We start from the raw sequence: 14,885 nt of genomic DNA, 5'->3' as shown, positions 1-14,885 counted from the left end.
AAGCAATGTAGTAATTAACTTTCACTACTAATCTAACTATTTTTACAAGAGATTAATAATGATTCAATAATACAATTCCGGCTAAACATTCAACCTAACATTCATTGAAGGCCAATCAATAAGACTTAAACACAATGTCATTGAAAAGCATTCATGAAAGTACTAAAACTTATCCTAAATTTATAACTAACTTCATCAACACCCTAAAACGAAAGCGTTTAGCCACTCATAGCTCTCCAACGCATATTCTCATAAAATTTGCCAACATGACTGTAAAGTGAGAAAGCGAAAAAAAAGAACTTTTTCGAAGCCTCTGTCGTCTCTTAAATCCGCCAAGAACGCCTCAATCTTCACCTTGAGAACTTCTTTTCTCTACATATTGTTCAAGTAGAGGCAAGGACAGATCAGTGAATGATAATAAGAATCCGTGACCGAGCCTTTGGGACTTGACATCGCTTTCGCTTCGTTTTCTCATGTTTTCATGTTTTGGTTTAGAAGTTAAACACTTAAATTCTTGATTGATCAACTTTAATTTATTTTTAAATTAGAGTTAGGGTTACCTAGAACAAAGATTTTTATGATTTTATTCTTTTAACTCAATTTTTAATAAAATAGATTTGCCTCTTTTCACTTAAATTGCAAGAGATCTATTTTCAAGCTTATGCATGCATGTAGTAACGTCCTCCTAGTAGTTACTAGAAAGTCGGGTTGTTACACATACAGTTATCATAATTTTTAATTTTTGAACACTCGATTACATAACTTATTTCTTTCCATTTCTAAACACCAAACATATTCTAAACAAATGAAAACTTTTCACAATTACTTAGCCCTCAATCATGAACACTGAAGAAGCTTAAAAATTGTAAAACTTTTTGTTTCTTCTTCTTGAAAAATGTACCATACTTTCACCACATAATTGCATAATAGTTTTATTTACATCCCCAATGACATGTCATATTCCAATAAAATGAATATATTCTCTACCCCTAACTCTCAATTTTTAACTCCTAACTTTTGATTTTTAATCCTAATTAATTTTAACTCAACCATAAATGTTAGTTCAAAAAAAAAAAAAAAAAAAAAACAAAAAAACAAAAAAAAACAAAAAAAACAAAAAACAAAAAAACCAATTCTTATCTTTTTTTTTTTTTTTTGCCCATTTGTGAAATATGAATTTCAATTTTTATGGTTAATGATTTTTTTCTTTTTTGTGCAAACAACTTGGTTATTTACATTTTACACTAATACAACAAAATGATTATATATATTATATATATATATATATATTTGTGGCAAACTCATTTTTTGTAAATATTTTTTTTGTTCAAACACTTTTTATGGTTAGTTTTTATAGTTAAGACTCGTTTGCCACTTACAAATGAAAGAATAATGCCCACAAAAATGTTTATATACATATAAAAAAAAATGCATAGCAATGAATAACACCCAATACGACACAGATCGTTTCCCAACAAATAAACATAATTTGAATTATAAAAAGTAGACTCCAAACTTAAAAATAATGAACCTCAAACTAATTGTTGGAGGAATTGTATAATTTGTTTGGAAAACAAGAAAGTTACAAAAGGATAGCATAATTTTTCTTTTAGTAACCACCCTTCTACATATAAATATTGCATGTAACGTAGGCAACAACCCTACAATATACTTTAATGGTCTTAGAATGTATAAGTTGAACATGCACGAAAAATAAAGTTATCATTAAGTGTCTCATTAGAGATGGCCTTCGTAGGAGTTGGTCTCCTAAGGTGAATGTTAGTGTTGGTTATTAGAGGTGGTTGTCACCAGAGTTGATCATCGAAGGTGGTCTTTGTTGGAGTTGTCGTTGGAGACAGTTGCTGAAGCCCAGAGTTGGTCGTCAGCGTTGCTTGTGTAAAGGTGGTCATTGGAGTTGTTGCCAGAGTTGGTTGCACGAAGGTGGTTGTCGGAGTTGCTTGTGCAAAGGTGGTCGTCGAAGATGGTTTTCGGAGCTCGAAGTTGGTCGTTGAAGTTGGCTACGAAGGTGGTTGTCGGAGTATGTCGCTGGAGTTTCTTTTTGCAAAGATGGTCGTTAGAGGTGGTTTTGGAGCCTAGAGTTGATCATCGGAGTTGGCCACGCGAAGGTGGTTATCAAAGCGTATCGCTGGAGTGTGGTAGTGGTAGTTGCTGATGATGGTCGATGAGTGAAGTCATTTATAACATTGGAATGATGGAGAGTTGGGTGAGTTGGTAAAAATAAACAATTTAACTCTCTCAACATTTAAAGTTGGGGGGCCAAATATTGAGTTGGTAATTTTTACCAAATTCAACCCAATTCATGTTCGCATGTCGAACATCCCTTATTGAAATAACAAACTAATTTTAACTTAAAATGTAGACAAATGCATAGTATTAAATTTCCATCGAAATGTCAATATTTCCATGTTTCCATGGGTTTGATATCGACATGAGGGATGAATCAATATTTCTATTATATCGAAGAAAGGCCTACGAAATGCAAAAAAATAATCATCAAAATACCACTAATGTAAATATAATATAAATAATAGATATATTAATTTTTTTTGAAAATAATAAAAATATTCATTTACTAATTTAAATTTATTTTTTGAATTATTTTTTTTTATATATATTTTAAGAAATTTCTATCGACATTTACATCAAAATTTTATTAACATTAAGACCTTGGACCAACGTGATATGAGTGGCAACGTTGAAAATGTGAAATCAAAATAAAGCCCTACCTAACCTTCCTCTGCATCTGCTTGTTGCCTTCCACGGTGAAGGTTGCGGCTCAGTTGTTCTTTACGATTCCATGGCATTGGCAGCTGTTTGAAATAATCTTGTTCTGATCGGATGCTTCTTCGCCGACTTGGAGCTGTATTTCCTTCATCAAGAAGGTTGTTTAGCAGCAACAGCGACCATGACTTAGCAAATACCATTGCTGAATTTAACAAGGTACTTTGGATTTCAATGGTTAGCGTTTGTACAGAATTCGAAGTTCAATATCATCGTGAATACGAGCTTTAGTAATGATGATGAACCAGTATAGAATGTACTACCAAATAGGGAAAGAGAAAGAAAAAGGAAATTTCACGAGGCATTTCTCGAATTGTTTATTAGATAACCAAAATACTCTGTGTCTAGCCATTGTGTGGCCGCTGCTGTTACGGTTAGGAGAAAGACGTAGATGCATGTTTCCAGACATAGGTTTTCACAATATGTTTTAAGGGAATCGTCCTTCTGCTTAAAATTATTGTCGAGGGATTATGTTCACGTTTTACATAACTTAGTAAATCATGGCTATGAAGGTTAAAAACCAGTATGGCTCTCATAGTCTAAATTAAGTGTTTAAGGTGGATTAGTAATCTAGGTCTTTTTGATAACCGTTTGGTTTTTAGTTTTTAAAAATTAAGTTTATAAACACTTTTTTACACATGATTTCTTTGTTTTGTTATCTATTTTTTAGGGGTGTTTTTAATAACCAAGCTAAATTTCAAAAACTAAAAATGTAAGTTTTGAAATTTTATTTTTGTTTTTGAAATTTGACTTTGAATTTAAATGTAGTTAGAAAAAATGCATCTATGTCTCAAATCCATGGTAAAAAAGTTGTAAGAAAACAAGTATAATTTTCAAAACTAAAATCCAAAAATCAAATGGTTATCAAACAGGATCTTGGTTTTCATGATTATGAGATTGTTGTTAGATGTTTACTTCGTTTGTATGTAACTCGTTGTGGAAGGGCTAGCCCTCAATCCTTCCGTTTTTAGGGTCAGTTTTGCTTACGTTAAGGACCAATAACTCAAACAGAGTTGCAAAAAGAAGAGCTAAACTTGAAGGGCGGGATAACAAAACATTCTTGCTTTTTGAACCACATTCTTGCTTTCTTTGAAGCTATGTTGGGCTTAAGATCAATAGAAGTAAGTGTCAGATCCTGAGTCTGAATAGTAATTTTGTTAAGCTGGGAGAGTGGGTCAAATTGGTGGGTTGTGAGATAGGTGTCTTACTGACGTCGTATCTTGGGCTCCCTTTGGGAAATAACCCACAACATTTGCCTTTTTAAAGTTCGATAGAGGATAAAGAGAGGAAGTGATTAACTTCCTAGAAGAAAAGTTATTTTTCAAAAGGAGGAAGACTCATCTTAATTCAGTTGGTATTGAGTGGCACTCCCATCTACTTCTTCTCTCTTTTTAGAGCCCCGTGTTTGGTGTGTTAGAACCCAAAGAAGCTTATGAGGAATTTTTTGTGGGAAGATGTGGAGGAAGGCGAAAAAGCCCACTTGTGAATTGGGAGACCATTGGTAAATCCGTTCACTTGGGAGGGTTGGAACTAGGGAACCTAAGGGCTCATATAGGGTGTTATTGGAAAAATGGTTATGGTGTTTTCACCTTGAATCCTTTTCCTTGTGGTCTTGGATTATCACAAGCAAGTATGGTGCTCATCCTTTTGACTAGATATCGGGCAGGGTTAAATGAAGACACATTTAGGAACATGTGAAGAGAGACTTCTTCAGAGTGCCCCTCTTTCTCTGAGTTGATTTGGTGTGTGGTGGGAGATGGGTTGGGGACTTATTTCTAGGAGGATAGATGATTGGGGATTGTTTTGTTGCTAACGTGTTGTTGCTGACGAGATCCTTCTCCCTTTAGAGAGTCGATCTTTTTTTTCCTTGGAAGGTGAAAATTCCAAAGATGACAAAGTTCTTTATCTGGCAGGTTATTCATAGAAGAATTAAAACCTTGGATAGACTTTCGAGGAAGTTGTCATTTGTGGTTGGGCCTTTTTGCTTTATTCTTTATCGGGAAGACAGGGGAAGACTTAGATCACTTGTTTTGGAATTGTACTTATGTGCGATTGGTTTGTAACATTTTCTTTGGGGTGTTTGACTATCAGTTAGCTGGTCATAGAGATCTCGATGTTATGATTGAGGAGTTTTTCCTCCTTTCGCCGCTTGGAGGGAAGAGTTTCTTTTTTATTATTTATTTATTTATTTTTTTATGGAAGGTTGGATGTGTGCTTTGGTGTGCGGGGCTTTTGAGGTGAAAGACAGTAGGATCTTTCGTGGGATTGAGAGGAAACCTTTTGATGTTTGGTCCTTGGCAAACTTTAATACTTCTCTCTAGCATCTGTGATGAGTTCTTTTTGTATTTATTCGTTAGGCCTTATTTTGTGTTAGGTTGGAGACATTCTAGCGTGCTCCCTTTTGTGGGCCTTTTTTTTCCTAAATAAAAGTTGGTCATTTATTAAAAATAAATAAATAAATAAATAAAGTTTTGAATTGAGAGCAGATAAAGTGCTGTTAGGAAAGTTCAGAAAACCCTTAAAAACACATCAAAAATGCTTTTGAAGCAAGCACTTAATTATGATATTCATCTCAAAAGCTATACCCTTTTATCTTCTTCCTCTTTTAATACTGCTGGTTAGAAAAATACCTCAGTTAAGAACAAATTCTAAACCAAACATAACCATAATATAGTATTTGCTGGTTAACAGTATTCTTTTCGTGGCTTTGGTTTGCTCCACTTTGTTTCTGCGTGGTTAGCTGAATTAGAACAGAAGGAGGCTTCTACTTGTGGTTTATTACATAGTCCTACATTATGTCGCGGCCGCTTCTTCTTAGTTAGAAAATATAAATAATATGTCACTTGAAAATACTATTTTCGTTGACGACTAAAAAATATTCTCAGAAGCTGTACGAAAGTTGCGTTGCCCTTATTATAGTACTTGCTGGATAACAGTATTCTATACATTCTTTCGAAAAACAGTATTCTATGCATGGCTTTGGTTTGCTCCTCTTGTGTGGTAGGTGAGCTGGACAAGAGTAGGAGACTTGTACTGATGGTCTCTTACGAAATTTTGCATCATGTCGTAGTCTATGGTTGACATGGGATCTCTGTTGAAATAGTATCTTTGATATTTTTTCTATGTCATTGATCTTATAAAAAAATATGTTTTATATCATGCCGTTTTTGAGTGGGGGAGCTAAGCGTAGTTCTTGAATGAAATCAATTCATTTTTAGATATCAAAATCGAAAAGATATGAAAAACAGAACAATTTTGGACTGTATACTATGATTGCCATTTCTACCCTTATTTTAGATGTGTAGTTGATTCTGAAGCTGTATTCTGAATCTCTGTTGTATCCCTTCTTATCCACCTTTGTACTTTTTGTTCAGGAAATGGAATCAGTATTTGGAGAGCCTCCTTCAAGTGGGACTTTGGATTCTTCAAATAACAATTTTACAGTTGAGAAGTCGGAAATGATATCTCAAACAGATGAAAATGCTCTGTCTTTGACTCATGTTGGGGGAGCTGGGGAAGCTCAAATGGTGGATGTTTCTTCAAAAGAAAGTACCAAAAGAATTGCAGTTGCTAGTTGCAATGTAATTCTCGGCAAGAAGGTGTTCGATTTGGTCTTAGCTAACCAGATGACCAAGGGAGACGTCCTCAGTGTTGCTAAAATTGCAGGAATAAGCGGAGCAAAGCACACAAGCACCCTAATTCCACTTTGTCATAACATAACCCTGACACATGTACGCGTCGATCTTCATTTGAATCCCAAAAATTACAGTGTGGATATTGAAGGAGAAGCTGCATCGACAGGAAAAACAGGGGTTGAAATGGAAGCAATGACAGCAGTGACCATCGCTGGCCTTACTGTCTATGATATGTGCAAAGCAGCTTCAAAAGATGTACAGATCACAAATGTGCGACTCAAAAGCAAAATTGGTGGAAAGAGTGGACAATGGTCTAGGGAGGAGTAAAAGCTATCTTGTAAAGGTACATGAGTTGTTTTCCTCGTCCTGAATGCTCGAGTCAATTGATTTGATGCACATTTTCAAGTAATTCTGGTTTGATTTTACAACTTGAATTGAAAAGTGGTCTGTCCTTGAGATTATTAGCGAACTCATGGTACTCAATAAATTTACACAATCTCTCAGTGGGAATAAAATGTTTAAAATGTTCCCAATTTCGAAGCCCCCAACTAAGTGATGATGTAACTTTATTGAGTTATGTTTGGAGGGTTAAAGATCCCAAACAAACATAACTTCTAAAGTTCCCAATTTCTAAGCCCCAATTGTCCCAGGTGAATTGAAATTAAAGACCATAACAATGGAAGTTTTCATCTTAGATTTAGTGATGTTTCTCCATTGGACCCTCCAAATATCTTTCACAGTGAGTTACTTTTCAAAGACTTTTCAAACTCTTTGGATATTGCAAGATTAATTGAAGTTAAGAGAGATTAAGTGTTTGAGGTAACTGATTATGCTGAAGTTTGTGTTCCCACTTAGTAAAGGAAACCTTATTGATTCATTTCAAATAAGGCGGTTCAGCTTCCCAAAGCTTCTGTTAGCACTTCACAGTTGAGGAATTAAAGAACAGTGGAGGGGATATGGATGATAAAGGATTTCCCTTGCCGGGCAAAGGAGAGTTGTTTATAGAAAATGATAATCCAACTGTCCCTACCATGAATGAAGATTTTATTAATGATGATAGTTCACTGGGTGATCAAGGAGTGAATGCTGAGTTGCATTGTGTTTTCAATTCTTTTGGTCCTAAGGAGGTAAATTATGGAAAGGTTCAACTGATAAATCATTAATCTTCGAAAATCAAATATTTCTTTTGTTAAGGGGCTTCTAGCCATTCATCTTGTAAGAATAATCATTTTATTTACGAGTCAGGTGGAGAATCAGTGGTTAGCGTAAGTAATGAGTAACTTGTAGATTTTCCAGCACAACTAGAATATGTCAATCATAATTCAGAGGTTTATTTTGTAGGCGATTTTGATACCTTTGTTTCAATAGGGTGAAAATGATCGAGTTGCTAAGTCACCATTGTTCCTGCCAAATTTTAATCCTTGATTGAAGTCTTATTGGATCTTTGTCTAGACTTGAAATTAATTAATATTGTGGAATTCTCGTGATCTTGAAACTATGGCTGCTTTAAATATGTTTAGATTGTTCTTACAATTTTCAAGTTTAGAAGTGGTAGCCGAATAGTGTTTGGTATGATTCATGGGTTATCTCTGAAAATAGAAGTCTCAGTTTTCTCGTTTATCAAAATCTACCTCTCACATTGGTTCAGTTCGGTCTTCCTCTGGCGTGCTATTGGTTTTCTTCCAACATATTCAAGAATTATCTCGATTGCTCGCTGGTCTTTTGTTGGCATTAGATTTAAAGATTTTTTGATGTATGTCAGTGAGATATCTTTTATGTTGGTTGGTCTGTTAAGGATTATAAGGGTCTACTTATATGGAGAGTTTTTCATTGTATTGTTTACCTTTGTTTTACTCTATTTCTCCCTTCTCTTGAGTAGAGATGTCCATTTAACCCAAGTGACCTGTCCAGAACGAGGTTGGGAATCCCCGAATACACGAGGAATGGGGAGAGGGGGGAATTTTTATTCCCATTTACCATTTGGGGCGGAGATTGGGATTATATTCCTCGTCCTCAATCCTACCCCGAGTCCCCGCGCAAACTATATTGTGAATATATATACATATATATACACATTTACACACACACACATACATAGCCGCATGTCTCACTCTCAATCCTTTCTCTTCTACAGTCAGCCGCCATTGTCAACCATAGTTAGTTCACCTCCCATCCTCCTCCCCTCCTTTCCGGTGTGCCAGCGATCTCATGTTGCCACCGCCTCTGCTGTTTTCCATCAAGGTCTTTGCGGATATGGTCTTTTATCTTCTATTTCTTATTTCTTCACTTCAATTAACAGGAGGGTTAGGCTACTGTATTTCTAGATGCATCTAAGATATCTTTAATTCAGTTGGAAGAATTAGAAGGATTTGCAGAGGAGAGATTAAGATTCAGGGATTGATTTTGAAGCATTGGCTTTTGATAATTTCTGTTTCAGTTCTGAAAGAAGTGCTTGATTTTCTTGGTTCGAAAGCTAAGCGTTCTTCCTCAGTCTCTCATTTTCCTTCATTATGTAACAGTTCTGCAAGTACAGCTCTGAGTTTTGCCTCTCCATTTCCTCTTTGCTAATTTGAATAATAAATATATAATAATAATAATAATTTATCAACCAAATTCTTCTTTCAAAATCCCAAAAATCCCCTTGAATTTAATCAGGAAAAAAAAAAAAAACAGAGAAGAGGAATTAGAAGCAAACAAGATGGAAATGTTGAGATGGGTTTTGGATTAGGAATTCAAAAAACTGATGAGTTTGATTTATAGGACCGATAAATACAACAGTAATGGAGAAGAAATTGTTAAAATTTTTTTTGATTGAAATTAAATAAAAAATTGGTAAAAAAACTGAGATGGAGAATTTTTCCAGCAGGAATTCCGGTTCCTCGTGGGAAATTTGTGGAGATGAGGAATGGAATAGCGGGGTGGGGATGGGGACAGGGAAGGCTTCCCCATCACCACCCCGCACCGTGGACATCTCTACTCTTGAGAGTTATTATATTTGAGTGTTAGTCTCTTTTCATTTTTTTAGTGAAAAATTATTATTATTATTTTTCTAAAACCCCAATTGAGGGATCGTGTAACTTTATGAGTGTACCGAGAGTGATTGTTTGGGTTTAACATTTAAAATGTTAGGGTTTAGGATAAGAAGTGATCACTTAGTTAGGAAATTAACAAGTTATGTTTGGTTTAGCATAACTCAATAAAGTTCACAATTTGGGTGTATACAAGTTGTGTTGGGTTGGGTCGGGTTAGAGGGATTTTTTGGACAACCCCATAATTTTGGGTTGGTAAAACCCCAACTCAACCAACCCTATGCATGGGGCTGACTCAATCCAACCCAACCCATATGTTTTTCAAGTTGGGTTGGATTGAGGCACCAGGTTTGTTTTATTTCTTCTTTGAGCAACTCATAATACCCTCTTATTTGAGAATAATCTAAAGGGTCCTTTAAGATCAAACAAAAACAAGAGTCAACCATCAAGAACAGAGCTTTATAAGAGAAATTTAAAGAACTTCCTCCAGAAAATACGCCCAACCAACATCCCATCTTATTTTGAAAGACTTCAAACTTAAGATAAGCCTCAGTTTCCGTGATTCATAATGAAATTGCACCTAATTCTCTCTCTCTGTTGATGCACCTCATTCTAACAATCTCTTTTTTCTTAATTAATTTTTTATCTTCCAGAAACCGGATAGCCCCCAGGTTGATTCCTTGGCCAATTGTTGAAGAATTGTCAACGAAATGTTGGGTTTTAGTTGTTTCTTGAGTAGTGATGCCCTTTGAAGGTTTAGAACTCCTCTAAGTAATGAAAGAAGAGGTCTTTAGTGATGGGCTGAGGAGGAAACTGGAAGAGTCAGACTCGTACTCTTCTTTAAATGGTTTGTTTTGTGTTTTTGAATTGCAAATAGGAGCTTCTTGGGTTGTTTGGTATCAACAGGAGGCAGCACAGAAAGATTAGATATTGTTGTGTCATGCAACCCTTTGTTGTCATTCCCTTTGTTCAGAATACACCGTGATAGCCCCAGTGAGGGATACATTAGGATTATTTGTAGGATATTGTGGAGGGCATAAGGGTTACTCCCTATAACCTTTCGAGAGAGTTATCTCTCCCATTGTTTTCACAATGGAAATTCCTACCAAAATCTCCATACCTCTCTAAGGGCTCTAACACACTATATTTATGCCTTTATTAACATCCTACTAATAATCCTAATCTATCCCTAACTAGGGCTCTTGTATACACATATTGTCATTGACACTGTTCTTTTACCTGAAAGAAGTCAAGAGGAAGGATCATGAGCTTTGTGTCACACCCCGCCCCATGTTACCCCATCAATTTAGGGCGTGGCATGCCAATAATAGATCCCAACGAAATTATGGAATCTATTATCGATCATAGAAGGACTTGTTTTAGAAAACATGTAGATAGCAAAATTTTCATAATAATTTTTTTAAAAAAATTTAGGTAGAATTTATCCTGAAAATTGGATAAACCACACCTCAAAAAAGAAACTTTATAAACACTCCCAATTAATATATTTGAAAATCCAATGCTACTACCAAGTGTACCTCATGGTATCCTTTTTATAAATCAGCTCAGAAGTCATCGATCACAACACAACCAAATTAATGAAAGTATAAGCTTACAATTTACAAAGCTAAAATGATATAATGTTGTCAAAATCATGTTAGCCACTTCCTTTGTTATAAAATCAATGTCATATTACATTCACATTTAATTGATATGTAAATTAGATACAACGGGTGGCAGATCTCAACCTCATTAGACTTCGTTAGAAACCCAAGTGCTACTTGCTGAAAATTTTAAGAGAAAGAATAAGCCCGATAAATGGTGGGAATTTATAGGAAAAACAAGGCATAAACTAGGGTTAATTTCACAACTAATATAATCTATACTAAAAGGGACTAAGAGGGAAGAATTTTTCACTTCCCTCTTTGTCCTTAATTTTTTTGTAAAGACTACTTTGCCCTCACATTTATACATTTTCATTGATTGTGCATAGTCTTTGTTAAAAAAAAATGCAACTCCAAATAAAAAAACACAACTTTTTCATGTATGGGTGTGATAATCTATCTATACAAATAAAGAAATTGATAGTCTCATAGCCAATTATTGCCAATTTTCATGTTAACGTGATAGCCACAAAAAGTTCCTCTATCATAGAAACCTTCCCAAAAATAGTGTGGACTAAAAAATTTGGATCTGTTGAATGAAAACATTGAACCGATCCAGATGAAACCCTACAAATTCAAAAACTCATTTCATTGATGGAGAGGTGTAGTAATCTATGACTAAGTAATGTGTCTTTAGTTTTTTTTTTTTTTTTTTTTTATTTCATTAGAAAAGGAAAAAAATTTTGGGTGAGATTTAAGTTTGAATGCCTGCTAGAGAAATAGATTGAATGTAGTTTTTTGAGTTCACATGCTCCTTCTCAACCATTATTTCTTCTATCTCCACCTCAATCAACAATAGATAAATAAATAAGAATGATGAAGAGAAGAGTCACATATCTAGAAATATTTAGAGAAAGAGAGTATTTAACTGACCTATTGATGTGCAAAATTTTAGACAAATTTTGCCATAATTAGAAACTTCAAACCAAAATGGATTCTATCAGTGACTTCAAAGTTGAATCGATTTTTATGTTTATTCTATTTTATTTCGTATAAAATATATTTTTTTTTTGGAGAGGTTAGGGAGATATGGAGAGAAGTTTTAGAGAAATCTTTTGTATATTAAAAGATTTTTTTGGACAGATTGGGGAGATAATGGAGAGAAGTTCTAGAGAAATCTTTGGTAAAATATAGTTTAATCTTTTTTAAATTTTAATTTCATTCTTAATTTAAAAATTCCAATGAATTATTCTTTTTTCTCTCTTTTCATAATCTCATTTTATTATATTTATTATCAATTGTATTGATGATTTTTTTTTTTAATTTAATACTTATTTATTTATTTATTTATTTTTTAAAATGTGAATGCCTATGATTCTTATATAAAATACTTATTTTTCTCTATAAATCAATCCACATTTGAAGAAATCACACAACAATTACTCTAAGGTAAGATATCTTATTATACCATTTTTATTTATACAAACTAATATATAACTTTTCGTTTAATTTTATATATATAAATGTATCATTTAGGTTGGTGGGATTTTTTTTAATAAGGTGGTTATAGAAATAAATGTATCATTTAGGATGAGCAAGAAACTATTGACAAAAGTAAGGAAATCGTGTCTCATGTGTTACTTCCATCCAAATTTAGTCAAACTCTTCATCCATGTCATTTGCCACGAGGCATTATTCGTGGACTTGGTTCACGAGTAAGTTTAAACTCATGGACCTCGTCCACAAGTAAGGTTTTCTTTTTATGATTTTTAAATTTAAATTCAAACTAAATTTAAATGTTGCCCATGAAGTTTATTCTTCTTTTTTTTTTTGTTTATAAAACATTAAAAACACAGTAGGAAAAAAGATTAATCAAATTATATTGGATAATTGTAATTGGTAGCATTTTTAGAAATAATAACTAAGTGTATAACATCATTTAAAAAAATTTGTAAATATAGACAAGTCTATCAACGATAGACTTCTATCGTTGATAGACTCTTACCAGTGATATGGTCTATCACTGGTAAACTATTTAATTTGGTCATATTTGCAATTTTTTTACATTATGTTATATTTGCTAATACTTTGGGTCTAATGTCTATATTTGCAACTGTCCCAATTATATTTAAAGAAAAATACATCTAAAGTCAAAACTATCAATTACAAGTCAACATAAACTCATGTGCCACATGGTGGTTGTCTTCTTGCATGCGCCATGACGAGGTATAGGAACCTTAAAGTGTTGTTGATGATGAATTAACATCAATATCTTGTTGGATGATAAAAAATGAAAATTCATCAGGTGCATAACACTCGTGTTGATGACCAGAACTTGATGCGATGTCTACTTGAACATCTAGTAAGTGTCCAGGAGAAGCTGAAATCCAATGATTAGCTACAAGAGGTTCTGGGTCAATGTATTACTCTGGAATATTCTCGATCGGTTGTCATTGGCGTCTACGATGAACACGTCTTCTATTAATGTTGGCAACATTAAATCCGTGTGTCTGTTGAACGATATCTTCTACACTAACAACACATCAGTCACACATTAACCATAGTTCTCGTAAATTATGTTGCACTAAATATTGCTGTACATCTTGAACAAAATTATTTTGTATGAAGAAAAAATTAGTGTAGAATAATATTTATACAACATAATTGGGAAATTTTTTTTCTTACCATGTAGTAATAATAAGTGCCATCAGGTGTGATATATCTTATAATTGAGGTGTACTAGCATAAATAGTCCTCTGATATAGCTAGCCCATCTACTATATCTTCTCCTACAGAATGATGATGACGTGCATGCCACAACAGTAAATAGTCAGCATGAAGTCGTCACCAGTCTTGGTCATACTTACCTCTTAAATCAATTTTGTGCAATCGACTGTCTATATAACACATTGGTTGCATCGTTTATCGCAGTCCAAATTGTCTTAACACTCGTTTTGGTAATGTCACTCTACAATATGAAAGCATATTAGAGGGTTCATCATCAACCAAATGTCTTGACCATTATGATAGAAATTAGGGAATAATGCATAATCTTGTGTATTCGGTGCCCAATTGATTTAAAAGTTTAAAAAATGAATAATTAGGACTCAAAAAATATTTAATATTTTTTTATATAAAAAATATATGCACTTACCTGATTGTGCATTAGTTGATCAAATGATAATTGGTATACTAGTAACATATTTGCAGAATGCTCAGATGCAACTAAAATATCGCTCCATCGACACATTCATGTAATATAATTAGAACTTTTTAAAATATAAAATTATAATGAAATGAAGATGTAACAAAAATAATACCTGATATTGAGTGAACCTTCAACAAGATGATTGTAAAACGACAACCCAACTTATGGTGCTATGGTGTAAAATCGATCATAAGTGCATACATGCAGTAGCATTAGTGGGCTCGCTATCTCTAAAGTTTGGTGCATTACTAGTTTGACATAATTCTCTATACAACTATCCAAGACAAACATTACCTCATGAGTGCCTACCAGCTTCCTCAAAACTTTCCAATAAAGGTAGAAACATTAGGTGAACTAATGTGTTTGACTTGTTAGCAAACAAAAATCCTCCAAACATGATATTGCCCGTGCATACCTCTATATGATAATCTCGTCAACATCAGGAGACAACTTCATAAATTTCAATACTAATCAAGGGATACTCAATCCAGACTCTTTCAATTGTGGAGGTTGAATGCCCAAAAAAATCTTGTAATCCACCAATGATCGAGTCACAAGTTCTCCATCAACTGGTAATCCAAATTGTACTGCAATATCTTGTAATATA

The 14,885-nt window shown here is 33.9% G+C and overlaps 1 protein-coding gene across 3 annotated transcripts; it reads left to right on the top strand.

Annotated features, from left to right (window-relative positions):
• The first annotated feature begins 2,692 nt into the window (after nt 1–2,692).
• On the top strand, nt 2,693–13,660 carry LOC120087013 (cyclic pyranopterin monophosphate synthase, mitochondrial). Of its 3 annotated transcripts, none has more exons than XM_039043856.1 (3): nt 2,693–2,961; nt 6,177–6,780; nt 13,376–13,660. In XM_039043856.1, the coding sequence occupies exons 1-2, from the start codon at nt 2,860–2,862 to the stop codon at nt 6,762–6,764; spliced, it is 690 nt and encodes a 229-aa protein (XP_038899784.1). In that variant the 5' UTR covers nt 2,693–2,859; the 3' UTR covers nt 6,765–6,780; nt 13,376–13,660. The 3 variants fall into 3 exon arrangements, with proteins under 3 accessions (XP_038899784.1, XP_038899785.1, XP_038899783.1); XM_039043857.1 differs by lacking the exon at nt 13,376–13,660 and adding an exon at nt 10,120–10,708; XM_039043855.1 differs by lacking the exon at nt 13,376–13,660 and having other exon boundaries at nt 6,177–6,970.
• Nucleotides 13,661–14,885: the final 1,225 nt, after the last annotated feature.

The sequence above is a fragment of the Benincasa hispida genome, chromosome 9 (assembly GCF_009727055.1).
Source record: "Benincasa hispida cultivar B227 chromosome 9, ASM972705v1, whole genome shotgun sequence".
NCBI classification, from domain to species: domain Eukaryota; kingdom Viridiplantae; phylum Streptophyta; class Magnoliopsida; order Cucurbitales; family Cucurbitaceae; genus Benincasa; species Benincasa hispida.
Note: the sequence above shows the minus strand (reverse complement) of the source record. Positions and strands in the feature narration are given on the sequence as shown.